The following is a 27,204-nucleotide window of genomic DNA, read 5'->3' as shown; positions in this document are numbered from 1 at the left end:
AGATGGATTGCCTTACAAGGCTGACGAGCTCCATCTGCCTGGGGGGCTGGGAATCGAACCCGGGTCGCAGTGGTGAGAGTCTGTCTGCCTGAATGAATTGGTGGTAAATTAAGAAAGCAAGAAAATAAATACACAAACCTTTGGAAGCTTTCCCAGCTCCTCTAGCATTCTCAGCTGACTAGTTGTGGCTTGGCTGCCCTCAGGAGTGGGGGAGCTGGTACATCCCAAGGGTCATACCCACCTCTGTGGCTCACCTGCGGTCATTATTTGCTTCTTTTAATGCTTCTTCAGTTAATTTTCTTTGCAGATTCATTCACGGGACTCATAAACATAATGACTGACATAATTTGGCGCTACACTGGAGATTTTATGGCTCCTGATATCGTTTGCAGAATCGTTCGCTACTTCCAGGTATAGAAACCTCGTGCTCCCCTGTATGCCCAAGCTGCTGTGCTTTGTGTCCCCACAGCAGGAAACCCCAACAGAAATGCTGTATAAAATTGTTCAAAAGTGCTGAATGATGAAAATTTCTATTTAAAGCTGAAACACTTTAATCAAAGCATATAAAATCTTCTTAATTTTGTGGACGAGGTAAAGGAAAAATATCTGGGTGAATACAAAAAGTGGGGGTTTTTTTGCTTTTTCTCTTTTTTTTCTTTCTTTAAAAGTTTTCAAATGTTCCTAGTTCAGAGTTCTTGCTGACATAATTTTCTGCAACAAATTTCTCTCAACTGCTCTCTTGTTACACCTTCTGCCCCAGGTGGTCCTTCTCTATGCCTCAACTTACGTCCTTGTGTCACTAAGCATAGACCGGTATCATGCCATAGTTTACCCAATGAAGTTCTTGCAAGGAGGTAGGAGAATTTCTGTGCCTTGTTATTGCTATGGATATTACTGGATAGTTTTTTAGTTTTCAAAATTCTTAATCTTGTTGCCATGAATTATTTATTCCTGCTGTAGCTACATTTGAACTCCATTACAGTTTTTCAAATGACAAAGGAACTCTGATTTCAAGATTTACTAAACTCCACTTAGCCCTTAGCAGTGTTCAAAAGTATTGTGTTAGCAAAGAATGAAATGACATTTTAAAATGTATAGTGGTTTTCATTATCTTCTAGCATTATTAGAAGGTAATTATAGGCAAAAGTTATCTCTTGTACAACTATACTGACTACAGCTATATTTTCTATTTATCCACACTAAAAAATAACTTGATGGAGAAGATGGTACTGAGAATTCATACAACAGTTTAATAAGAACTTCAAAAGATATAGTGTATAAGTTTGGACACCTACTGTTTCTTATAATTTCTTCTATTTGTTTTGGTTTGATTTGTGGGGTTTTTTACAGCACTCAAATATCTCCTGTTCTCTTAGAAGTACAGTTTAAAGAAAATTATTTCTTTCCTACAGAGACAAAGTTGGGCATTAAGTATGTTGCACTGAGTGAATAAACAGAATTAGCAGATGGGGAGGAAGAAGAACAATTATAAGGACCATGAGGTCTGGAAAATGTGCTTTAATCAAATGCAAATATCATTCTTGTTTTGGAGTAATGATGGCTTTTGCCAGACGGCTCTATTCAGGGGATCAGATTAATGATCCTTTCTGGCCTTAAAAACCTATGAATCAATCACAGCCAAGGCAGTGGTGCAGCTTTGGCAGATGTTAAGATCTGAAAACTTCAAATACTTGTCTGAAATTTAGCTTGATATTCTCCAGTGTGCAGATCAACTTTATTAGACCGGAGAGATTGATATCAAGGTTTTCTCAGCAGGCTTTGGTAAATGTGGTGTGCCCTACAGCTCGTGCTGATGTTTCATCAGGAAGGCAGGTGCTCATAAACCCACCAGCTGAGTGGGGCAAGATGATACAGACCTGCTGGTGTTTCTTCTTCATTGTATAGGAAAAGTAGCACTTGTTAAATTGGTGCCTGGGCACAGTAAAGAATTTGATGGTTAATCTTTGAAAAACACTTTGAAGTTGAAAAAGAACCCGCACCAAAATCACCTCAGATCTCACCTCAAATTTTCATAAAAGTCACATTTGCTATACCTATACCATTATGTTTTTTCTTTTATTTTTAAAACTGGAGAAGAGCAAACATCGCCCTCAGTCAAGGGTACCAGAGTCATCAGCTGGGTGCAGCTCTGGGCAGAGGAAAAAGCACTGACAAAACTCACCTGCCTCTGGCAAGAGTTGGCTACTCACTGATGGACAAGCAAAGACCATGTTCAAAGGGGAAAAGAAAGCATCTGTAAATCCAAATGAAGAATCTAGAGAGGTATATTTATGATAGCAACTTTTTGGAATATATATAAAATAATCACGTTTTGCAACCCAGCTACTTCTTGCAGAGGTGCCATGTGGGAGGCTTTTGAAATGCCCTCTTAGTTATTCTGCAGATAGAGAACAAAGAGATTTACAAAACTTTGTTATTGGTGATGACACAGAGAAACTTCATGAACAGTTCTGAGTCAACCTGTAGCAAATTTCTTTCCAAAATGAAACACTCATCCCCTCGCAATCATTCAATCAAGAAACAAAAGAGTTGCTTCTCCTTAGTGATTTTAAAAATTATGTTTCCATGTGGCCTTGGAATGTGATTTGAGAAAAAAAAATCAAGTATTTAGCTTTGAAAATGTCAACCAACATTTTTTTAAAATTGTGGTTTAGTTACTAGCTTCAAGTCCTGTTAAAAAGCATTTGCAATGAGTTGTACTTTGCACGGTTTTTGAGAATACAGACTTTGACAGTTGAATATTTTATAATTTGCAAACACATAAATGACCACAGAAAGTAAAGGATGTGAAAGAATTATGGCTTCTACTCCTAACACTTTTACTGTGAGGCACCTCATTCTGTAAGCAAAAAGGGGTATTAATAAAAAATTGTAAAATAAAGATCAAAAGGAAAAGAAACTGAGAAGTTATAGAAGACATTTCATCATGTTGAAAAGGCATATGCAAACAACATACAAACTAAACAAGAGGTGACAGAAGAACTGCTTAATTAGAAGAAACCCAAATAGGTGTAAACTGTCACTGGCATGGCTTTAGTCTGAAAACAATTATAAAGTCCACCAAATCAATGAGATTCTGGAACAGCCCGTTCTCTTTGGATTTAGAACCTAATTTTAAAGTGGCAGTCACTTTATCAAAGGGTTGCATAGCATTGACGTTCTTGGTGGCAGGAAGGAAAGTTCCTTCCAAGAGGTGCATCCCTGCCACACGTTGCTGGGAGCAGAGATGTGCACAAAACCATTGTCACAGCGCACGGATTGTGAGAGCGGAGTAAAGGGGACAGTCACATGAAAACATCCTTTACGTGACTCAGTGCTCACAGCTGAGATTCCCACCTCAACCCTGGGAGTTAGTCTTGACCATCCAGTATGAAAAACTCTCCAGTTAAACAGCAACGTTGTTTTTTAAAGGAAAATACTGAGACTGGCTAAATAGAGTATTGTATTTCAAAATCTGATATTTTTTTATTCCGCTTATAACAGACATAGTTCTAGTTATATGATTTGCTGGCATTTAGAGCATATTAGAGTAACTACTAAAAAAACCTCCAGCATAAAAAAAAAAAAAACAAACAAAACCTGCTTGTGAGGCAGCAAATCAACATTAGTCTGATAAAACAAAAGTCTGCTTCCCTGAATGCAATCACTGCCCCGTAAAGCCCTTTAGACTAGCAAGGCCATATTTTACCAAACACAAGGGACATTTTAAAACAAGAATAAATGAACATCGCAGGTAATGTTTTATAAAATACAAAGATCTAATACCACTCTTGTCCAACCCAAATTGCCCACTTCAGTCCAAATTACAGTCATTGTTATACAGTGCAAATAAAATAAGGCATATTATCCAGGTATGATCTTTTTCCCTTAGAAATACACAGGTGGCCCCGACTGAGACTTGTATGAATGTAGTTTAAGTTGTTAGCTCACATTTGAAGTATCCTTTCCGTCAGGAAATATTTTGCAAAATTTATTCTTAATATTCCTTTTGCTAAGTTTATTCTGTTATGCTTTGGGAAACTGTACAGTTCTCCTTCTCCTGTGCAATATTTATAGACTTAATCTAACCCTCTCACTTAGGCAGATGTCATCAGAGTTCCCTTAAGCCCTAGATTAGCAAGACTGTGTTTTGCTGAACGTGGGTAGCATTTAAAAACGAGCAGGATAACTGAGTATTTGCAACTGATGTTTTATAAAGCATAAAATTACTTTTTGAATGTTTCGCCCACATGCTTTTGTATTGCTCTTTGAGCTTCAAAGAGGAAAGACATTCTTTTTGATATGCATAATTTAAAGTGATTTTCTGTTTCACCTCAAGTATTTTTTAGGACAATAAAGTGTTTGAACACTAAAGCTTCCTAGATCAAAAAAGCTGCCCCATCTGTTCCTCTCACAATCTAGCTGAGGAGGACTAACTGTCACTGAAAATCACTGGTATTCCACAGATCAGCCCTTTTTCCCCACACTTTTTCGCTAGAGCTACCTGGATTTTAGCCAGAAGATACCGATTTGTGAAAATGAAAGCCTTGGGACATTTTGCTCTGATACATTGTTATTTACAAAATCCCATGGATGCCACCAGGCAACATTTGGTTGCCCACTTGTTTTCCCCACTTGACAGTGGAGGAGGCCAGAAGTCAAGAGGAAGCAGTAGCCCAAATCTGTTGGGTGTTCTGGGATCCTTCAGCTCCTGTTCTTCACCATGAGGTCACGGATCTCCTAGTCAATGTCTCTTGTAGCAGATAAAACAGGGCTGAGCACTTGAGCACCGTCATGTGCTATGTCTCATGGTTAGCAGTCCACTCTTGTCATGGCTTGGGCATATGCTCTTCAACGGGAGCTGAGTTTGGCCCCATCAAAATACAGAGAAGTGCAGGAGATGCCCATGCTCCTCAGGACCACATTTCTGTGGGACTGTAAAGTTGCAGCTGGAGGTAAAGGCAGCTGGGTGTGCAGTTCTGTTCTGATCCTGAACTGAGGCATTTTCTTTTTCCTGATAGGAGAGGTTTTGCAATCTTTCTCACTTCAAGGTGCATCAATAGGCAGGCAGTAGGGCAGGCCTGCAGTCCTTTACATCCATTCACAAGGTTCTCTTGGTAGCATAGAGGAACCATTTACATTTCATTTTTCTGACTTGCTGACCCTGACCAGTGCCTTTCTCATAGTGTTTCAGATTCAACAGACCCTAAGCATCCTTAAATAAAACTTGTAAAGTACAAGCCCATAATGACATGATTATTTATCATGAGAAAGAGATGAAATCCCTTTTTTCCTTCATAGTCTTTTCAGCATCAGCCAATTGAAGCCTAAAATTCCCTTTCTTTACATGATCTCCTCCCTGCCTCTCTGTCAGTACTGCTGCAAGGGTTCACTCTCACCAACAACCCCATTAACACTGTCTGTTTGACTCTGTTGCACAGAAAGACAGGCGAAAGTGCTTATTGGAGTGGCCTGGAGCCTCTCTTTCCTGTTTTCCATACCAACTCTGATTATTTTTGGGAAACGGCAGCTCTCCAACGGAGAAGTGCAGTGCTGGGCTCTCTGGCCTGATGACTCCTACTGGATACCCTACATGACAGTGGTGGCTTTCCTGGTGTATTTCATCCCTCTGATCATTATCAGGTAAGCCTGAACCGCAATCAGCAAGCATGTGGTAAAAGCTGTCAAGTGTGCAATCAGCATAATGCCTTAATTTCTACTCATTCATTACAATTTCATTTCCGTACCTGCTGTATAGCTGCTTCGGTTTTTATCACATAATACATGGGTCGCTGTACTTGCCCTGGGTGTTCTCCACGTGGTATTAACAGCCAGAAACATTTTCTCTGAAAAGAGGAATGAATCTCTAAGTGTGTCCACTTATCTCCACAGCTTCAGGCTTGAAAGATATCTCCATAAATCCAGTATGAATATCTATCTATTATTACAAAAGATAATTTTAATAGAAGAACAGGAAACTACATTTAACACTAATTATAGTAAAATTAAATTGAAGTGCTCTCAAGCTTCACAGTTTTAGACAAGTATTCCTTCACCAGGATTGGAAAGAAACCTCCAAGCATTTGAAGTTGCCAACCACTTCTAAAATAGGAGCAAATACAATTCTTCCTGTTTTGTTATGGGGAACCTAAGCTGCAAATATTTGAGACTGATTTGCCCCAAATCACAAAGGCAATCTGCTGCAGAATCTGTTTTAAACTGAGGCCAACCAATAACCCAGACTGTGCCCAGTGATCAGTGAAGTTTATTGCCTCCCTCTAGGGCACTGCCATTAGTTGACGTTAAACAAAAATTATCTAGCCATGAGGAGTTACCAACGCAAAGGAGCAGCCAAAATCTGATGTGGAAGGGGATTGAGGTTTCTTAACTGCCTTGAAAGGCTCCCAGTGGCAGTAACTTGTTCTCTGTGCCCTTATCTTTCTTTCCCCCCCTTTTTTTTCTCTTTCAGTAGCAAGGTTACTAGGATTTCTTGGTGTCCATCTCTTCTTTTTAGCAGCAAAGAAGACTTGCTGGGACTCCTTTTTCCCCACATAATTTGATGACAGGCTGTTTGGACTCTAAGAGGGGAATTACGTTTGCATGTCCCTTGGATATATCTCTCAGTCCATCTGCTTTTCCAACAAGTGATGAGCCATGAGTCTCTGTTAGCTTCCTGCTCATTAGCTCCCTGGGTGAGAGCAGGGCGGGGAGTGGAAGAAGGTGCTGACCTTTTCCGGCGGATGACGAGACTGGCTACAAAAAGCTAAATGCCTTGAAGTTTCTTACTGTTTTATCATGGACATTAAGTTCTGCACCTTTTAACAGAAACCAGTTTATCTTTGATAGAATCAAAACCATGTGGTACTTGAAGTCACCTGACTTTTTGTTATGGATTCAACATGGACTGGTATTGCTCCCTAGAGTAAAGGGATGATTATAACACTTTGCTCTTAACATGTCAGTTTGCTAAACCTTCTATTTTTGTGCCAGATTGCACAGATATAATAAATAAAATCATGAAAATTCTCCTTAAAGAAAGGATGTGATAGCAATAGAGAAAAATTACTCCCAAGTTGTCCAATAGCTCTTCCTTCCTAGATAGGATCATTTCTCTATATGTTGTCCTGTCTCTTAAAGCAGCCTAGTTTTAAATAAACCAAAAAAATATTTTTGGGAATATGTAAATAAAAATTTGGGTAGATCTGCAGCCCAGCACTAGCAGCAAAAAAAAAATAAACATACACTGAACAGGCAAAAAGCAATTTAAGAGTGGAAAGAAATGGCACTAGAAAACTTTGAGGATGACTGTTACTGTTAGAGGGATTCTTTAATAAGCTTTCTCAAGTAGCTAGCAATCAGGAAATTCTAGCCAGCATTTAAGTTTTTTAGAAAAAGACCCACAGCCTGTCCAGTTACCAGTCATTCCATAGGTGTGTGAAACATCTCTTTCCCCCTCAAACATACAGATTTGCACGCTTTCTATTACAGACCAGCTACTCCTTTTTACATGCCATATATACTTGTTTGGCAAGAAAAGACAAGTTACAGAGCAACAAATATTTCAGAGCTGTTGACATTATACTCCCCTCCTCCCTGCCAAAGGAAGATATTCAAACCAGATCAGCTCTGTGACTTACTTTACAGTAAATCCCCAGAAGCAAGAAGGTGATGAAGACATGAGAGGAAAGGGAAAGGCAGTGAAACTGGCATTTCATGAGATTGCCCTGACAGCTGAGACATGAATAAAACATCCTAAAATTTTTGTGCCTTTAACCTTAAGCAACTTTCACACAAGAAGTTTATGGCAGCTCAGGAACTTAAAACACTGGCCTTGGAGGCAGGGGGCAGCGCAGTGCCGGTTGTTGTCCAGACACATCCCTGGTTTCAGTGTATATTAATACAAATGCTCCTGGGTCAGCAGAAGTCAGAATTTTGACATGTCCTAAGTGGTGTCTGGCACTGGGAGCAAGGAAGGGGAGTGGTACAGGGAAAGATTTTTTGGCGCCTATTTATTTCTAGTTGCCAGTGATACCATTTTCTTCAGAACACAAAGGATGGTCTAGAACTACAGTAAAACAGGATTATCATCAGGGCAAGGTCAGCTGAGACATTATGAAAAAATGCCATGCAATTTGGAAATAAATGGCTATTTTTTAGAACGTTTTTTCAAGTCTCAAGCACAAAAGTGAAGGTTGCAACTTCCCAGCTGATGTATCTGTAAAACATCTGTCAATGCAGCCTGAAGGTGTGACATCTATTTTGTCAAAAATTATTGGCAGTCCAGGAGTTTAAAGCTAATCCACCTGATGTGGCTGCAGCAAATAAATACTCTGGTAAGCAGTTGGTGGCTCAAGAACAACAGGAATGGCTGTTAATATCTGCAGGGACTCACTTTCTCTGCAAATGTTTTGTTCCACCTAATACTTTCATATGCACAGTAGGTTTGATGATAAATGAGACACGATTTCATAAGGGTGAGAGAGATCATGTGCATCCTAGTTGTGTGTTACTCTGTCAAGAGATTAATTATAAAAATGAAAGGCTTTATTTAGTAAATGAAGGAAGGCATTTTGTGATTTATTTTTTTTAATGCTCTTTAGCTGAAGATGTTACCTAAAAAAGGCCACAACATAATGACAGAGAGAAGATCCATAGATGTGCACTGAAAAGTCACATAGATGTGACTGAAAAGTCAAGGATCAGTATCTAAGAAGCTGTGACCACATATAAACCAGAAGCCAAGGCACACGACACACTTACTGAGGCAGTAAGGCAGGGTGCACACATGGAAAAAAATAAAATCTTTTCTGCAAAAATTCATATTGTTTGCACAGCTACTTTATTTTCTCTGCTGAAGCACTCTGATTTAGCTGCACGGCAGGTGCCTGATGCAATGTGGGACACTGGCTGGCGGAGTTAATTCTTAATTAGTTCTGCTGCCTGAATTTGCTGAAAACCTAACCTCTAGAGCAAAGCTGTTCACTGATGACAGCACTTTTTTCTGGTGCTGTTCATCTGAAGTGCATAAAAAGGATAAAATCTTACTTTTCAGGTGCAGGACTTAATTCCACACTAGATACACTGCTTTGGCTGAGCTGTTTTCACTTTTTACAGTCCAGACACCACCATCTTTAAGATTCTCTCATCCATCCCTCAGCTCTCTCAGTAGAGCTGATTTTACATGTTCCTGACAGCCTTCAACTAACTCACAGGAGTTGTGCTATTCATAACACTACAGCCCATGGAATGAATTATTTAGCTGATAACCTTATGCTCAGTCTGGAAAATCCTTCCACTAACAAGCTAAACCCCCAGATGTGGTGTGAGCACTTAGATTCCAAGCCAAAATGTCAAACAGAAAAAAACATTCTGTCCCCCTTGTTTTGTTTGGGTTTTTTTAAACATATATTTAAAAAGGTAATTTATGAAGAAAACTGCAACAGCCTGAAAGATTTAAATACTTGTGAGGTCTATTCCTACCACTTCTTCGCAACTGGGAAATCAGCAATCAGTTATCAAACAGCTTGTGGTTTTTTGGCAGGTTTTTTCATCTGATTATAATACAAATGAACAAGACGTGAATAATGAAAACAGAATGAAAAGCTGTTATTAGTATTTTTAACCCAAGCATGTGGTTATCTTTGAGAGATGAAAAAAGGGAAGAATATTTGTTCTTTTAATGTAAAATCTTTCCTTGTCCCCACTATTTCAGTGTCGTACAGGGAGAACCACAGATCCCGCATCAGGTATTTCTATACAGTGCTTAAAAATTTGTTCTGTTCCCTCTTATTTACACTATTCTACCACTTCTGCAGTTGATATTGTCAACCTACCAAACCTCAGAAAATTCAGAAAAAAGTAATTAGGGAACCTGCAATAATTAGTTCTCTCCTATTTGAGGACAAGTGTCATCAACTATAACCAAAACCTTTTCTCCTGTGCTGAAGTACACCAAGAAAAGCTCAAATGGTATCTGTGATAGTTGAAAACTGGAGCATTGCTGAGCAGAGGTTAGATACAGGTCAAGTTTGCTCTCCTGCAAATAGTTGCATCTGGGCCCATCAGATCCTGTGATGGGGAGACAGGACAGCTACTGGGTTTCTATTCTGTATCACTACTCTGTCAAAACATAATTATATTCTGGTACTTGAGTATTCAGAAATTCAGAGAGGTTTTAGCTGTTATTCATGATTGCTAAATATATTTTTATATTATGAATGTAATACATAGGCATTTATCTAATATAATTGCAAATTCATGTTTAAAAAAATTGCTAAACCTCCTCTTGAAGCATAGAGGAAAAAATATCCATCTGCTGTTTAAAATCTAAACTCCAAAGAGAACATTTGCTTTGGAGCAGCTGAAAAATAATTAGAAGAGAAAAACCAGAATTGACTAAAAGGAAATATACAGAATTAAACCCAAGGCATTGTAATGAAATAAAAAAATAGATTAAATAAAAGGTATTTCTCTGAATTAAATAAAGGAACTAGAAATACCATTAATAATAATACTAAAGGTCATTTTTTGAGCTTGATTCAGTGAGCACATTCATTTTTGTCTGCAATTTCCATTTCTAAATAAGAAAGCATAGATCCTGCACATATGTTCTAATATCTGCCCATCTCTTCATTTACCCATCACATATACCTGCAATGGTTTGTTCAAATGAGATTACATATGCCATTTTTTTTTAGATAAGCAGCACTGTAAATTAGCTACCATAAAACAATGCAGCTGCATCACTTTGCACAAATAAATTATAAGGAACAATAGGCAACGCTGGATGATAAATAGAAGCATTTAGCAGGAAGCTTAAGTGCACTTTTGCCATGGTAAAGTCTCATTTTACTAGAAAATATTGAGGTTGGATGGGATACTGTCATAATGCAATTATTTACTTAAAATAAATAATCTGTGTTTAAAGAGTGGGCAGACCAATAACTCTTATGATTGATAATATGAATATACAACTTTACCAGAAGACAGTTCATTTTCCAAAAAACGTGATCCATGAATTAAAAATAAAGATGGGGTGGGACTATTCATGTATGACTAAACATAAGTTACGTATTTACCTGATAAAGAATGCTGTAATTACCAATGAGGCTTATTAAACAACACCATTAACTAATAAGACGCAATGATGAAAATGGATCTTAGTCCTTCAGAATTTGGATCATGCTAAGTCGTTTTTGGAGATGCAAAGAATTTCCTTTTCTCAGATATATCCATAATGTGAGCAATATTCTTGTATTTTCCTGCCACCTCTCAAGATATGCATTTTATCAGGGCTAGAAAAATTGTCACATTTTCAGATCAACAGCATGTCCTTTTTATCCTGTGGTCTTCAAGGCCTGAGCAGCTCCTTTTCAAAATATCTTGGATGAATTTTCCATTCAAGTTTGACTACTCCATGATAAATAGTACTCTTTCATTAGTTTGTCACCTAAAAATAATGGGCCACAACAACTCATATAATATTTTCATATCACAGCATGTATTACAATGACTAGAGCACATGTTTCTATAGCCCCCAAGAAACCTCAGTGAGGGCTTTAAGACCAGTGCACTCTGTGCTTACAGATACAAAGAAACATGACAACATCTGGACCTAAAGAACTGTACATCATATCTCTCAGTGCTTTCAGTGGAGACAAGAGCAAGCAGCATGCAGACATGTTACATGGGTTGAAAAATGGGTTTGTGGCAATATGTATTGTGCTTTTACACTTGATAGTGAAGGCTGAGCAGCTTGACATGCAGAGGAAGGGAACAGATATTACAATACGGTCAGAATGGTGCAGACCACTGCCAAACACCCCTCTGAATACCAGTTATCATCTGTTCCCTGTTACTCCTAGCTCATCTGCCACTTCATTTTCCAAGTGGGAGTTTCTTCCCACCCTTTGAGATCTGACCAACTTCCACATTCTCCTTCAGCTGCCTTTTACAGAAAGAAAGGAGCTACAAATACATTCTGAAAAAAAAAAAAATGTTTTTCTGTTGTAAGAAAAACACAACTTCTGTTCCATAAGTGTTTTACTCTTGTGGCTTTGAAACACACATGCAGTTGCCTTCTATGATCTTAAGATTTAGGTGACAAATTTCTGGAAACTCCAGTTTCTTAGCTCCATGCCAGCATTTCTATGGGGAAAAAAATTGGTTAGGCACTAGTACGAGTTAGGCACTCTTTGGAGTCCCAGAGAGATCAAATCATAAAGGCATAATTGTGGCTGGCAAAACCATCACTCAGAAGAGTACCTAGCATAACAAGTGACTTGGCTTTCTTGACACCCACTCTGAGCATCCTTACACCACCCTGGTCCACTCCTGATAAGGAAAGTTCCAATGGTTTCAGCTATAGAGATATGAAAGATGAACAGAGGCAAAAACACCAGCACAAACCCACTATGTTGGCAGCACTTTATAAACCTCTGGATTAAAACAGGAATTCAGCTTTCCACTGGAGTCCTAAAAATTAGGGATACAAATGAATCACATGTAATCTCATATGTGAAATGCCAATGAAGACAAAAAATGCTGTAACTATATGGCAAAAGGCATGTTCCTACCAGACTCTGCAGCCAAGAGGGAAAGCATTCTGGGGTCAAAAGGAAAGCAAGAGAGGAGCCTGACTATAATTCAATCCTTGTGGCACTTGGCTGGAAGTAGGAAGTCTGACTGCAGAATTAGACCTCTTCGTCCTGATGCTTAAGCAGCTCTGAACATGTCCTGCTGGACACAGGCAAGTCTGCATCAGAGGGGACATTGTTTCAACTACAAATACAAAGGCCAGGCTAGAGATAGCAGGCTAGGGAGAAAATAGAAACAGGATTTTTAAGAATTGTCTGGAAATTGTTTTGAGATTACAACAATTATCATAATAATACATTCTTATTCATTGGAACAAAGGAGAAATAATATGGAAATTTTCCACCATTGTCAGTACAAAGTAGAAAGAAACTCTCAAGTGTATGAGCTGTTAAATAAACAGCCTCTTGAAAAGCCAGGAGATAAAAGGAAAATGCTCAAGTCAGCTGGGAGCCAAGCTGGACCTTTGAGGAGGTTAAGGAGTAGTAGTAGTAGTCCACAGCAACTGCATGCAAACCCCTCACTGGGCAAAGATGTTACGGCTCTACTGCACAGCCCAGAACGCACAATGAATTTACAGCTCTCACGTACTATATCTGGAAGCCAGATGGCTCAAACTTCCACAGAAAGGAAACCTCCAAATTTCTAGTAGCTTTTTGAGCACAAATATCGCCTTTGCAAGCGTGTCTAGCAATTGATGGTGCTGTAGGAAAGGTTCATAAATCAATCTGAAAGGTCTAGTAAGAATAATGCCTCTTCTGACAATGAAAATAAACCATATAACAGTAAGACAAGTTTTTGCCTCTATAAAACACCCTGAAACAATGTTCTTAGTTGCACCTTTTTCACAGAGGGACCACTAAGGTTTAAGGCAATTAATGCTCAGGCTGCCCCAGATTCTCCAGAGCACTGTGTTGTATTGCAAATGGTACATAATGACTTCTGTTATGATGCTTGGATTTTTACATCAGGAAAACACGGCAACCTGAGTGCATTAGTTGAAATATTCTTAAGTCATTTTTTGTCTTCCTTAGCAAACCAAAAAGGAAAACAGCAGTCAAAGGTATGCTGTTGCTTAGTGATTTTAGCTGCACCTTATGCACACTTGCAGGAGAAAAGGCAGTCAGAGCAAGGCCTCATATCTTTCGCATATAAACTGCTGAAAAGGTAACATCCTCAAGGAGGATGTGGGTTCAAACAGATCTTCGGCTTTTAGAAATTATTTTTACCTAGTCCATACTAAACCAATGGAAGTTCAGATTGGTTATTGCCTTAGGGAAAGATCATAACTATCCAAGGTCATTGTGCACTAGGGCACTTTTCATCTATTTCCATGGAAAGTATATATTTCTCTCTAAATATGCAAATTGTGGTGGATCTGGTTTTGAATCATCTATCTGATACTTCTGTCCTCCTTGATTTCCACCACAGGACCTTGAGACCCAAAACTGAGCACTGCTGTATTTAACTGCATTTCTCGTGGATCTCGCCCCTATCAAATTCCCCAGGGTACCATTTTATTCATTAGCTTCACACTCACAAAGTTACACCAAAACAGAAGTGTACATATAGCAGTACCAGGTCCCTCCCCCTGCTTCCCTCATTTCAAAGCTAGTGTCCTGGGGCTGGTACCCAGGAGGATTTGGCTTTGGCTAGCTCAAAATCCCCACTGAGCTCTTGCCTGTGAGATTTTGGCCTAATCATTGCCTTCCTCTGAGCCTCAGATTTGACATCTACAAAGCCAGGACAATCATAAGGACTCCCATGGTGAAAACTCTTCAGATCTGCTTCAGAAAAATACTATGTGAGAGTCATATCTTATTTACTATTGTTGTTGCCATTTATTATTTTTATTCCTATGCAGCCCCATCATCTCAATGAACTCCTTACACATAGATAAGTGTAATCATAGAGCACAAATGACCCGGGATGCCTGCTAAATTTACTGTGCCTAATAATACCAATGACTCTTTCCCTTCTGTAGCGTCATATATTCAATCGTGATTCGAACCATCTGGATGAAGAGCAAAGCTCAGGCTGTCATCCTATCCAGCTGTCCTGGTGAGTCTCAGCATGCACGTGACTCCAGCCTCATGGTTCAGTTCCGGCTGGTTCTCACAAATCTGGGAATGCCTGGATGTGCAGTGTTGCATTGGGCCCCCATCACAGCAGTGGCAATGGGGTTTCTGTAAATGTTCATTCATAACTCTTTTCTACATTGTTTACCTTCTTTCCCTTGACACTAAACCCTATTTAGAGAAACAATAGGAAAAATCTGTGAGAAAATTATTAAAAAGTGAAAACTACTTATTCTAGAACTTAGAATTCCTATTTCTAGAACTTTGTCCATTTTCAGAATAAATATTTTCTAGCATATACCTAGGTAACACTTTTTCTGTGTTCTCGCATTTCCTTGGCAAATCTGGATTTTGCTCAAGATCAGAAATTCTTGGCCACAGAAGGCTATAAAATGAGTGAGCATTCCATCCCAAGACTATAAATGCCAAAATGCTTCAGAAAGATCTACTCTGATTACATTTACCTTTTTGATTTTGGGTGGCTCAGGTTTTAAGGGTTCAACTTGAGCAGACTTGAAAGTGCCCAAATTTCAAGAACTACTGAGCTCCTGACTGACGCCAGGGAAGGATGGGGCTATGTATTCCTGTTCTGCCTGCCAAGGTACACACTGACACATCCACACACCAGCCCTATTCTCTTACTAGCAGAACTCTTCTTTTCCCAGGTGGCAAAACCTCTGCTGGCTGCACCAGTCGTGGGTTCATATCAAGGGCAAAAGTGAAAGCGATCAAGTACAGCATTGTAATTATCCTTGGTAAGTGAAAAGCCCCTCAGCTGATAGCTAGGGAGGATGCTGACATGAGGAAGCTGCTTCTCCCTAGCAACCTCCATCATCAGCAGACAAAGTGCAGTAGATGGCTCAGAGAAGGAACTTAGATCCCTGACTTGCCTTCTGACCCTGTCCTTCCTCTCTCCTCTGGCTGATACACTCCTATTTTAGGCATCTGACATAAGCCTCAAATGAAATTATATGCACAGCATTAAGAAAGTAAAGAAGAGACAATGTCTAAAAGAAAAAAGGAAGGGGTCATCTCCTTCCCATCCAGACTGCTGAAAGATTTGGCAACTGAGTTGTCTTTTAGGCTTAGAGACTATGTATGGCATGTGAGCTGCTGGGCTGGTGCAAGGTGGAGGAAGGAGAGGCAGGATGTGGAGCGATTTCATTTGGTGTTACAGGTGTGTTGCCTGCCGAGATGGAAAGAATGATCTCTCCTTTCCTGACTGAGCAACAGATGACTCAGTGCAGGCGTTCTCTGTCTCCCAGGGAAATTACATTATTCTGATGCAATTAGGAGGCTGATATTCTATCTCAATAAATAAAACCAGCGTCACACAAGGCTTGTGATTAACTGCAGAGAAATGCAGGAAAGCGACCAAAGCTGTTTACTCTTGAGGGCTGACAATCATCCCCTGACACTGAAAAAGAGATTGCTTCTCTTTCCAATACTGTGCAAAATTCAGATTGGAGGATACTGTGATAATAGCCACTACTGAGTTGCCTAGCTCACCGTGTAGAGGTAGTGTCTGCAGATGTGAGAGAGGGTGGTATGATTCATACCTTTCATAAGCCCAAGAACAGCTTCTTTGTGTCTGAATTTTTCTGAGAAAGATTTTGTCAGATGCAACTACTATTGCAAGGCCATCAGGTGTTAAGAGCTCACATGGATGCTCAGTATTTCAGTGTACCTTGGTAATATTAGGCATGCAGCCTCTCTTGATGTGCAAACAGATAACTTAAAGTTCTGCACAGTTAGTGCTATGATCCACATGCTGGGACTGTGTACTGCTATTTTATGGATATCTGTGCATAGACATCTCCTGTTTGGTTATTCTACAATACAGGAGGTGAGTTTACCTCTTCCTGGCACTTTCAAGGAGCACTCAGCTAAGTGCCAGAGAAGAAATATTGATTAATGTGACAAGAAACAGGCATGAGGTCACTCTTCTGTCTCATCTGGGTCAGGAAGAGATCGTGTCTGATTTTACAGATTGTTTGCAACCCAGGTACTTATAGGTTGTTGAGTGAACTGCCTGTCCCAGCATTTCTATGGAAATCCTGAATCATAAGCCTTTGTGAGAAGAGATGACACAAAAATTTGTGAAGGACAGATTCATTCCCTATGTTTGCAAATAAAGGTAGATCTGTGACCTTTTTTTTCCCTACCGCCTCTGAAAAAAACCAGAGGCTATGAGCAATGCAGTCTTCTTTTCCCTTCCTCAAATTCGTCTCTCAAATGGCAGTACAGGAAATTAGAGAATCTTCCTGCACATTCCATGTACGCAGCACCTCCAGCCAGCATACCAAATGACATGTTGGTTTGCTGTAATGTGGTGTGAAAGAGTGTCATTCCTTGCTCCTGGGTGTCTGAGAGCCTCTTTTAATAGGTGGCTATGACAGGCAGTGCTGTCACGGAGCAGCGCTTCGGTTGCGTGTACATTTAGATTGGTTGCTCACTCAGGGGACCATTAAAAGAGCACTTCACTATAACTGATGATGCTTTAACTGGCTACCTATTTACCCTTTATGTGTTGTGTAGTGTTCTGAAGTGTCTAAATATGTCTAAAGGGAGCATTCTAAACACTTAGAATAGTAGACATAATATATTTTATAGGCATTAAAATAAAAAAGACAAATAAAAGCATAATCTAATAACTATTCTCTTAAATAAGATCCTGAATAGCGAGAGGGTTTTTTGCATAAACAAATATTTATGTGTTATGACAGTCTCTCCATGAGTGTGTAATTGCCTCCCTAAATTGCTCAACTATCCAACATCAAGCTCTTCCTCTCTCTCTCTTCTGCAGCATTTGTTCTCTGTTGGAGCCCTTACTTTCTTTTTGATATCCTGGACAACTTCAACATACTCCCTGAGACTAAAGAGCGCTTCTACGCATCCGTGATCATTCAGAACCTGCCAGCCTTGAACAGTGCCATCAACCCCCTCATCTACTGCTTCTTCAGCAACCGCCTCTGCCCCCCTTTCGAGTATTGCTCCTTTACTGTCACTCTGATTACCCCCTAAGATGGGAGGGAACACAAGCACAGTCCGTAAACTGACTAACTATTTTTGTCCGTTTTAATTCTGACCATTCCTTATTTTTTACAGGGAAAGAAGAACTCAAAGGCTGGGAGGGACTTTCCGGGAAAGGAGTGATGGAGGGCAGGAGTTGCAGGTCCTGTCCAAACCGGAATACATCTAGCACAGACAATGCTCCGCAAAGCCACACTGGAACCTGTACCGAAGACAACAGAGGTCCCCACAAGCCCTGTCATCGTGAAGCAGATGGACACTGACTGGCAAGAGCCTGCAACTTGCTGCTCTTGTGCATCTTACAGCACATATATTTTGGATCGGCACTGCAGCTTCAGCAATCTCACACTGCCAGTGCCAAACTCAGAGCGAGGTTTTTGTCTGCCTCTGTTTTGAGGCTTCATCTTGGCCCTCTGTTTAAAGCAAGCTGTAATCTATGCATGCTCCAAACAGCAAAAAAAAAAAAGAAAAAAAAAAAAGTAAAAGATGTCTAGTCAGAGTCTTCTCTATTTTCCAGGAGTCGCTAAAAGCCATCTACTGTACCATCTGGCTCATATAACTGATAGAGTGTTTACAAGTAATTACAGAGAAAGGACCCCAGTTAAAATGAAAGCACAGGCACTTTTCCAATGAAAACACACCCCTGCCACTCAATTATATATTATATCTGTTTTTGTACAGAACCACTTACAAAGTCATAGCCAGACAAGAGGGGAATGAAGGTTTGGGTCACTGCCTGTCACATCTCCTGGCCTAGCTTCTCAGCTCATGCCAGCCACACCATCCCTGTAGCTCTTCTTCCCCATCCAGTGCGATATTTCCCTGCTGTGCTACCTTGGCACATGAGTGGCACCCCAGGATCCCAGAAGGGCTCCACATGACACATCCAGATAATCATTTATTTCTGGGCTACTGAGAAAGTGTTTGCCAGCCCCTCCCAGACCCCATGGTTCATCCCACGCACAGATCCTTACGTGCTTCTGTGACAAAGGCCCTGAACAGTCTTTTCAGGGCCCTATGGGGAGTTGCCATACAGGGCACTTTGTCATTGCAGATTAATCTCGCCACCCACACAGCAGCATTTCCCTACCCCCTACCCTATGTAAATCATCCCTGCCACTTAAATCATGCAAGCCACCATACACATCTTTGCACAAACTCAGAGCTAGAAAAAGACCCAAGTGAAACCATAAAACTCAAATTACATTTAGAAAAAATTAGCTGTTGATGGTCCAGTCTTGTAAACTCATTGTGAGGCTCACAGAACACCTTCCGTCAGGCAAAGCTTTGCTGCACAGCACTCAAGCAGTTGGGCATCCCCTTCCCCCAGCCCTCAGGGCATCCTCCCACCACACTGTTCTCAAGTTTAAGGAGAAATTTCTCATGAAGGTTAAGTGGGTGGGGGAATGATATTAACTCCAATGCTCATTTTGCCACAAGGCAGCTTGAAGTGTTTGTGCGATAATACACTCTAACCAGCTGTATGGCAAGTGTATTTGTTTCCACTCAGTAAAAAAATTATTCTTACTTAAGTGGAGTCAGTTTTAAAACCTTTTTTTACTATTATGATCCTTTGCAATGAGTTTGTTCCCTGCAAAACAAGAATTGAATAAAATTTATTTATAATTACCTATATTACTAAAATACTTTTTCCTAAGTAGGAGCTACATAAAATTGTGGGGCTTTATGTTCTCAGTAAAATAAATAAGGTATCTCTCTTTATTACCATGAAGTTCTGTTACTTAGACTCTATGTCTAAATTTTAATAACTGCTTAATTAAAACTATGAATCTATACCAGCCCTTACAGCAGCCACCTTGGATAGACTGTATATAAGAACTAGACAAAATCTTTTTCCCCAAGGGTATGTAGTAACTTTCCCAAAAGTGGACTGCTCGGTGTAAGCTTCATAGTGATATAAATTGTGGGATTTAACTTTTTCATCTGATGCATATACACTGGCTACCTACTTTCAAACAATTAATAGAGTTTGTAGATTTAATACCTGGAAATCAAATAACATTTCTGAGCAGTACTTTGATTTGCAAATTTAATGTGACTCAGTCCCACTAAAATTTACACATAATTCAGTGTGGTCGCCACAGGAATTATCCCATTTAAATTAAGCATATGCATGAATTAATGTAGAACTCTAGACTTAAATGAAATCATTATTCATTTACTTTCAAAGAAACAGCCTTTTGTTTCATTCATTATTGTATTATGTACCATTTACATGTTGTTAATATCCTTTCTCCTCTGGACATGATTGTGATGCCTTTCCTCATATGAGACTCTTTCAGTTTAAAAGACCTCACACCGCTTTTGTCTGCATCCCTTCCAAGTGCTTAAATACAGAAATAAATAATTTGTCTTATTTTCTATCCTGCTTTCTTACTGTGCAGGAGATGGCATTCTACTACCTTTTTATACTCTCCACATCTTCTGTCGTAAAGCAACAGAAGAAGCTGATTTTTTCCATTAGTCTGGAAAACACTTGCACAGCTCTCCTTTGTCTCTGGGGAGAGAGATTTAGGGAATTTCACCTGACTCCAGTAGGTTTTTTGTTCTTATTCCATGTCTGCAACTCGCTCTATATCTGTTGACTGTTTAGTTGCTTAATGGTGTCAGAGTTGTTACAACAGACCTCAAACCTATGAGGAGAGGCAGCAAAAGTCAGTGTCAAGGTCTGATTGTCCCGAGAGGGAGTCTGAACACAAGAAGAGGGCACCCAGCTGGTTTGTCCATGACAACCCAGGAGGAGCTCTGGTTTTCAACAGTTTTAACACTTCAAGATGCATCTGTGAAATCCTTCTGACATTTCCACAGCGACCAGAATTATTTATATGCATGACTGTTAAGACATAAAATCCCATATGATAATAAAGTCCTGTATGATTATAGATTCTCAGAAAGGATGAAAAATCAGATACTCATGCCTTAGAGAGGTCACATCAAACAGCATAGGGCTAGGATACTTTTCAAACTAACACTAATTCAGGAGAATAGAAAATGTGTGCTTCTGTGTCAATGTCCAATAAAATATAAATAAGAAAGCAATTTAACTTGCTTTTGGATATGTTTGATGCAATTTAATGTTCAATTCTCTAAGTCCAGATTTCAATCTGTTGTTAAGAGTGTAAAGTGATATTTTGTCTTTTAACTCGGTTTTGCCTTTGAAATTTGTCTCCTCTTTTTAATTTTATTTTGAAAAAAAATAATGCAAGTCAGCAAAATTCAACATTCCACATTGCAACCATCGAAGAACAGTAAGTCAAAATCTACTCAGAAACATGTTGCATCCTCCTGCACACTGCTGACCCAGGGTTTAGAGGTGCAGATCAGTCAAAAAAACCCAACCAAACAAAAAAAACTACTTTGTTGTTTGCAGGTTTGGGGCTCTTTTTGAAAGGTATCTTTCATGGAAAAGTAATTACACCTTTTGAGATGATATAGGATGATTTGAGTTCCACAGAACAAGTCATATTTAAATGTGTAGGTAACCTATTGGAAATCAGGCACATGCAGGTCATTATGGAATGCTTCTTCTAGAGTATAAGCTATTGCGAGGACTAGACCCTTACTAATAGCAGTCTCTAAGGACACAGAAGCAGAATAAAAGCAAATCTGGCACTTATTTTGGTCCAAACCCTGACATTTGAATACCAGAAATCTTTATGTCTTTTCAGATTTCATATTTTCTTGGCACTGCAAGATGCAGGAAATTGGGAAAATCCTATCTCAGAACACAGGCAAAATAACTCAACTAAAAACCCACAACATTTTCTAAGTAACTTTGGCAAACAATTTATCAAGATATGAGCACTTCGGGGTAACTCTGAGCTAACTGAGAAGAGTCTCTTGGAACTCTCTACAAAGCAATACACTTGCTGATAAGATGCCTCAAGTTCTGCATCCCTTCAGAAAGTCTTAATTCACCATTTGTGCAGACATGTTTCAGACAAGAACCCGGAAGGCCTCACGCTACCTGCCACTTCACCTTACCCCTCATAGGGACTGAGGGGCATGTACTGTTAAGAAACACTTGATAGAAACAGAATAACCACAAAGGAAAGAAACTGCAGAAAGCACTACATACACACACACACACACACACACACACATATATATATACATATGCTGTGGGCACAATTGCCTTTTGTCAGGAGACATTCCACAGACAAAAATAAACTAGTGTAGAAGCTATCTGTCTCTACCTTCCAACACAGAGCCTGGTGCTTACAGGAGCTGAGACTTTAGTTTATTCATCAACCTTGAGAAACATGATTAATTTGTGGAGTAAATGCGATTTTTAGTGAAAGGTAAAATATGTTTCATTTCCTTTAGCAAACTGTAATTTATTTTACATAGTGTTTAATTTAGATAAGCCTTATAGCTGAATGGTTCATTAGATAATCTTTTGTCACGTTTGAGGGCATCTTCTTCTGAATATGCATAAAATATGGGGGTAGAGGGTTAGGCACATGCATGGATTTACAAATAGACATCGCTAATTCCTCAGGCTGAGTTGGTTATGGTGGTATATAATTAGAAGCTTAATTCTTAGTTTAGACTCAAGCAAGGGAAATGAAAACGGGCTAAAATTCAGCAACTTTAATAAGCTCAATAAAAATGAACAGAGTCTGAGGCATCACATAGAAAGAACTGGATGAACTTCAGGACCCAAATAGCAGAAATGTGAAGAAAGGTACCACACTGTGTGCTAATAATCAGTTGCATCAATTATGAGAAATTCTGTTATGAATTGGGAGCTAATCAGCTGGAAATATCTGAAGAGAAGAAAGCCTTAAGCACGTTCATCAGCTGTTCACTGACACTACCACAGCCAGTGGGGTCAGGTGGACTAATATGATCCCAATACGTATCTGGTGAAGCATTTTTCAGAAGAGCTAAGACTGTGCTAGTGTCACTGTTGCTCTCTGTTGAGACCACTCTGTGTAAAACAAGAGAAAGAGGAAACATGGAAAAGAACAATCTGAGATTTTGGTTTGTTGGAGTTGGTAATATGGAAAGCTGAAAAGGGGTATTTCTGCTGCCTGTTAAGTCAATAATATCAGTGGGAAAAGGATGAAAAGGAAAAAAAATAGTTAAAATACATGATAAATCCACAAAAAACCCTGCCCCTGGAATAATCTCACCATGAATAAATTCGAATAAATTCAGCTGACACGATGATCAGCCTGCCCAAATCTTATTGCATGGGTTGGGAACAAGCTTTTTGGTTATAAGAGAACCCTTCTAGTTTGTGCTATGGCAAGGCAAGGCAAGACTTTCTGTGCAAGCTTTTCAGGAGGACCAGGAGCTGATTCCTCTCATTTTGGATCCTAGTAATGGTCATGACTTTGCAACGATGCAGCAAGGAGATCTGATATGAAGAGTATCAGAGGGGAATTTTATTTGGAGAGATAATATCTTCCTAAGTCACGCAGAGAGAGCTGGAAAAGCCAATGAACTTTCAGGCACGAACATGCTCTCCCCATTGCTGCCCTGCCAACTCACATTCAGGTTTCAAGGAAGTACAAGGTAGCAGCTGGCCTTTCTGCTTGTGTTCAGACTTTCAGGTTGAGATCAATACTGATGATAGCAGAGTTATACAAGCATTACTCTTTGAAGTACAATACTCTCTCCTCTTTGCCCAAGACACTCACGTGACAACCTTGTGCCAGAGCATCAGCCTACAGCTACACTGGTGGTTTGCAGACAACCTGGGTCCACTCACTGGTATCTGAGTTCCCACTCTACTACCCTCACAAGTGCACGTGGTTTTACAAAGAGGTGACTAAAAGCCTGTAAAAGAGGTGACTAAAAGCCTGTAATTGGGGATACATTTATGCATGGAGTGATTGCAAAACTGCACCTTCTGGGCAGAAAAGACTAATGCCTAAAGGGAGAAGTTCTTGTAGCTGTAAATTGTTAAAGTGTCCTAGACTTAAAGGATTTGGGTCCCTTAAATGCATTACGCAGGAAATTAAAGAGAAGTCAGACTCCCTTGATCATGCTAAAAGGTACTTTATGTAGCTACCAGGGAGTGAAAAGAGACTTTGAAGTGATCAAGTAGCAAAATATCACCAGGTCCCATTTGGACCCTATGGCTTAATCTTCTCATCTGGGAGGGAAGGATTACTCAAGAGAGTTTTTTAAAGTATAGACATGGGAATTACTGATTTGTATATATGTAATGTGGGTGGAAGAAGCATGCTCTGTTTTAATATGGCACCAAAATAACAATTTAAAGGTAACTCAGCATTGTGTTTATAAAATGGATGTAGGATAACTCATAGAGGAAAGTCAAATGTCATTAAACACATGGCAATTCCCTGAACATCCCCCAAAGAATGAACTGTTAATGTGGGACAGGGTATAGGGTCATCTGGAAATTGTTATTGTCAATCAAACTCCTGCAGAAAATCATTTTAATTTTTGAGAAAACTTTGATTTTGAAGTTTTTTGCATGCAGAGAAAATCTCCTGGATCAAAGGGAAGAGAGAGGCACCTCAGTATCGCCATGGCCATGGCTGTGGCCACAGGGTTAAGGAATGTGCTTAAGCAAGTCTTGATTTAGCTTCCCACATCGAAACCCCCCAGATCTAGAAGTAAGGAGACACTCCCTTGCTACTACTCCCACATGGTGTCCATTATCCACCCAGTGGTGTTGAACCCCTCAGGCTCATGTCATGACTCCCCATTCAAAACAATGTAACATAATAATAATAATAATAATACATGGGGGTGGGGGAAGAGAAAGAAAACCCAAGAAAAACAAGTGATGCACAATACAGTTGCTCATCACCTGCTGACCAGTGTCAAACCCCATCCCTGAACCACACAACCAGTGATCCCTTCCAGGTAAGTCCCCCAGTTTGTATACTGGACATGGTGTTCTATGGTATGGAATATCCCTTTGGCAAGTTCAGATCAGCTTCCCTGGCCATGCTCCCTCCCAGTTTCTCATGCACCTCCTCACTGGCAGAGCAGGAGACACTGAAAAGTCCTTGACTTAGGGTTAGCACTGCTCAGCAACAACTAAACCATCAGTGTGTTATCAACATTATTCTCATTCTGAATGCAAAATACAGCACTCTACCAGCTACTAAGAAGTAATGAACTTTATCCCAGCCAAAACCAGGACAAGCTGCCTTTGCTTTCACACCCCTCTGCAGCTCCTCCCCTCCTTCTCAGTCTATCTTCCTTCCCACACCAAGATTTTCATGCGGTTTGGGCTTTCTTATTGAGTCTGGAAAAATGTCTGCATTTTTAGGAAAAGAATAAAAAAGAAAGGAATTTTGTGTAAATGAGTCTAGCCTAATTCAAGAGGGGTAACAAGGCTCTGCCTCGGTTTTCTTAAAGAGCTTTACTTGGCAAGGAAGAATCATTGCAACATACCAAGCTACATGACTACAATAAACACTCATTTCAAATCCTAAAGACGTGGGTGAGATACCTAATTAACAACATATGGAGGCACACTGTTGGTATGGCTCATACAGGGACTCAGTAAGATATCAGAAAAGGCCTGTTGGGAACCCAGGATTACATTTTTGAACCTGTTTCATATTTGGAGCCAGATTCTCTGTTTGTGTATCTCAGCAGGTCTTTATCATCTTTCATTGAAGATATGGTGTGTTTTATTAGATCAGGTCTACATCTGTGCATAGAGGAATGCAAGTGTGAGCCATTCTAAACCGTGATCAATCATCAGAAAACAGGCATAATTGTAATTTTATAATTATGAGAATAATTGCAAAAGATTAGTAGTCTACCCAGATGGAGACTTTGCAAAAGCCTGAAGGTAATTAAGCTGCTATATTTTGAAAGTATCTATATCAATTTAATTTCTTTTCTTAGATAAAGCAGCATGATCGTCAGTTTGCATTGTTGGAGGAGGCCTGTTGGGTGATGAATAAATATTTCTGGTAGATTAACACAGCCCTACCACAAGTCAGGAAGATTCTTTTTGTTGGTTTCAGTAGGAGTTGATCAGGCTCTGTTCAGGGAGAACACAAGACCTGTTTAATGTGTTTACATTTACTATTTTGGGCAGGACTGAACTGATTTAACTGCCACCTCAAAACAAACTGACATTTAAAAAACAGGTTGCAGAGGCTTTTTTCCAGGTCGGCCAAGCAAAATGCTAAGAGAAAAATAGTGCACACTGACATAGAATTATCTAACAAAACACCCAAGAAATGGGGTGAGACAAATCACTGAAATGGTGGTGGAGTTTGTTTCCTGTTTCTTAAAAGACTGTCCTGATACCCTGCTGAAATTCAGTGGATTCAAATTACACTACAGACAGGAGAGACAGGAATATGATGGAATACTAACAGTCTTGAAACAGCAGGTATTTGATGACACTATGAAACAGAAATCTCTCCAAGATCACTGCATGAACCTCAGATATGTTCTTGACATTTGTATGGATTTGGCAGTGGTATAACATAATTCCTGGGTCCACAAGTATGCTCAGAGTCCCACCTGTAGGAACTAAAGGAATAATGGAAACCTCTTCCTACTCAAGATCTGAACACCAATTTCACTCCTTCCCACTGCAAACTGGGATTAAGCAGCATAAAACTCATGGAACCTGTTCAAAGGTCCCAGTAGACAAAAAGTCTTAAACTCAAGAAAATTCGCTACCCTGCCCTCAGAGTGTGATGAAAAGTCATAGATAGACTTTCAAAAACAGGCCTGGAGTATTTCACAGGTTTGATTCTCTTAATGGAAAATTTGAGGATTCATTGTCATCTTCTCTTTGCACCTTGGAGAAATCCTGGTTTCTATGAGGTAAATTGTAACGTGCTCTGGTGTCTGTAGGCTGAACCTCAGTCTGCAGAAAGGATGAAACTGGAAAAATCCCAGGGAATATTTACTCATGGTCCAATAAGCCATGTCCAAGCCCATTATTTGAGCAGCCCTCTGTATGGCAGTCCTGTGCATGTGTGAGGTTACAGGAAAAGAGTCAGAGGCCACAGTACCCTGCCTGACTATTCTACTTCATATTCAGAGCCAGTCTGGATACCTCTGCATGCTGCTGCACCCAGCTGCATCCTTAGACACTGCCTCTGCACATATACCACCCTTATGTCTAGGAGACAATCACATCAAGTCTGACATCCGTCTTTTCAGTAAATTAAAGGCTTTTGGATAAAAGACTCAGCATGACTGATTGCTTTGCTGTTTGTTCAAGAGACACAAGGAAAAGGTGAACTTCGGAATAAAAGCGTTTCCCTGCCAAGACATTCTCTTTTAAGATTAGTAATATAGCAATTTGATTTTAATATGTCTATGGTGTCATAAAAGCCACCCACCACTTCATTTCTGCTTCACAAACCTAATATGACTCAGATAATTAACTCAAAGACAAATGATTATTAAGATACAGGACATTCACCAGTGGAGTCATTAAACCCTTTAAACACAGAACCATTACTCTATTGACTGACAATCTTTATATGATTAGCTGAATTCATTTCATGAT

At 39.7% G+C, this 27,204-nt stretch overlaps 1 protein-coding gene across 1 annotated transcript in view; it reads left to right on the top strand.

The window, feature by feature from the left end:
* NPSR1 (neuropeptide S receptor 1) overlaps positions 1–18,072 on the top strand; it is a 56,419-nt gene extending 38,347 nt beyond the window's left edge. The window contains exons 3-9 of the mRNA XM_017820291.1: positions 308–411; positions 761–854; positions 5,442–5,643; positions 14,579–14,655; positions 15,338–15,427; positions 17,479–17,659; positions 17,781–18,072. Coding sequence (XP_017675780.1) covers positions 308–411; positions 761–854; positions 5,442–5,643; positions 14,579–14,655; positions 15,338–15,427; positions 17,479–17,659; positions 17,781–17,874 — 842 coding nt within the window. The 3' untranslated portion in view covers positions 17,875–18,072. The remainder of the gene's footprint in view (positions 1–307; positions 412–760; positions 855–5,441; positions 5,644–14,578; positions 14,656–15,337; positions 15,428–17,478; positions 17,660–17,780) is intronic.
* Positions 18,073–27,204: the final 9,132 nt, after the last annotated feature.

This window comes from Lepidothrix coronata, unplaced genomic scaffold, assembly GCF_001604755.1.
Source record: "Lepidothrix coronata isolate B3197 unplaced genomic scaffold, Lepidothrix_coronata-1.0 Scaffold3, whole genome shotgun sequence".
NCBI lineage: Eukaryota > Metazoa > Chordata > Aves > Passeriformes > Pipridae > Lepidothrix > Lepidothrix coronata.
This window is presented reverse-complemented; position numbering and strand designations above follow the sequence as displayed.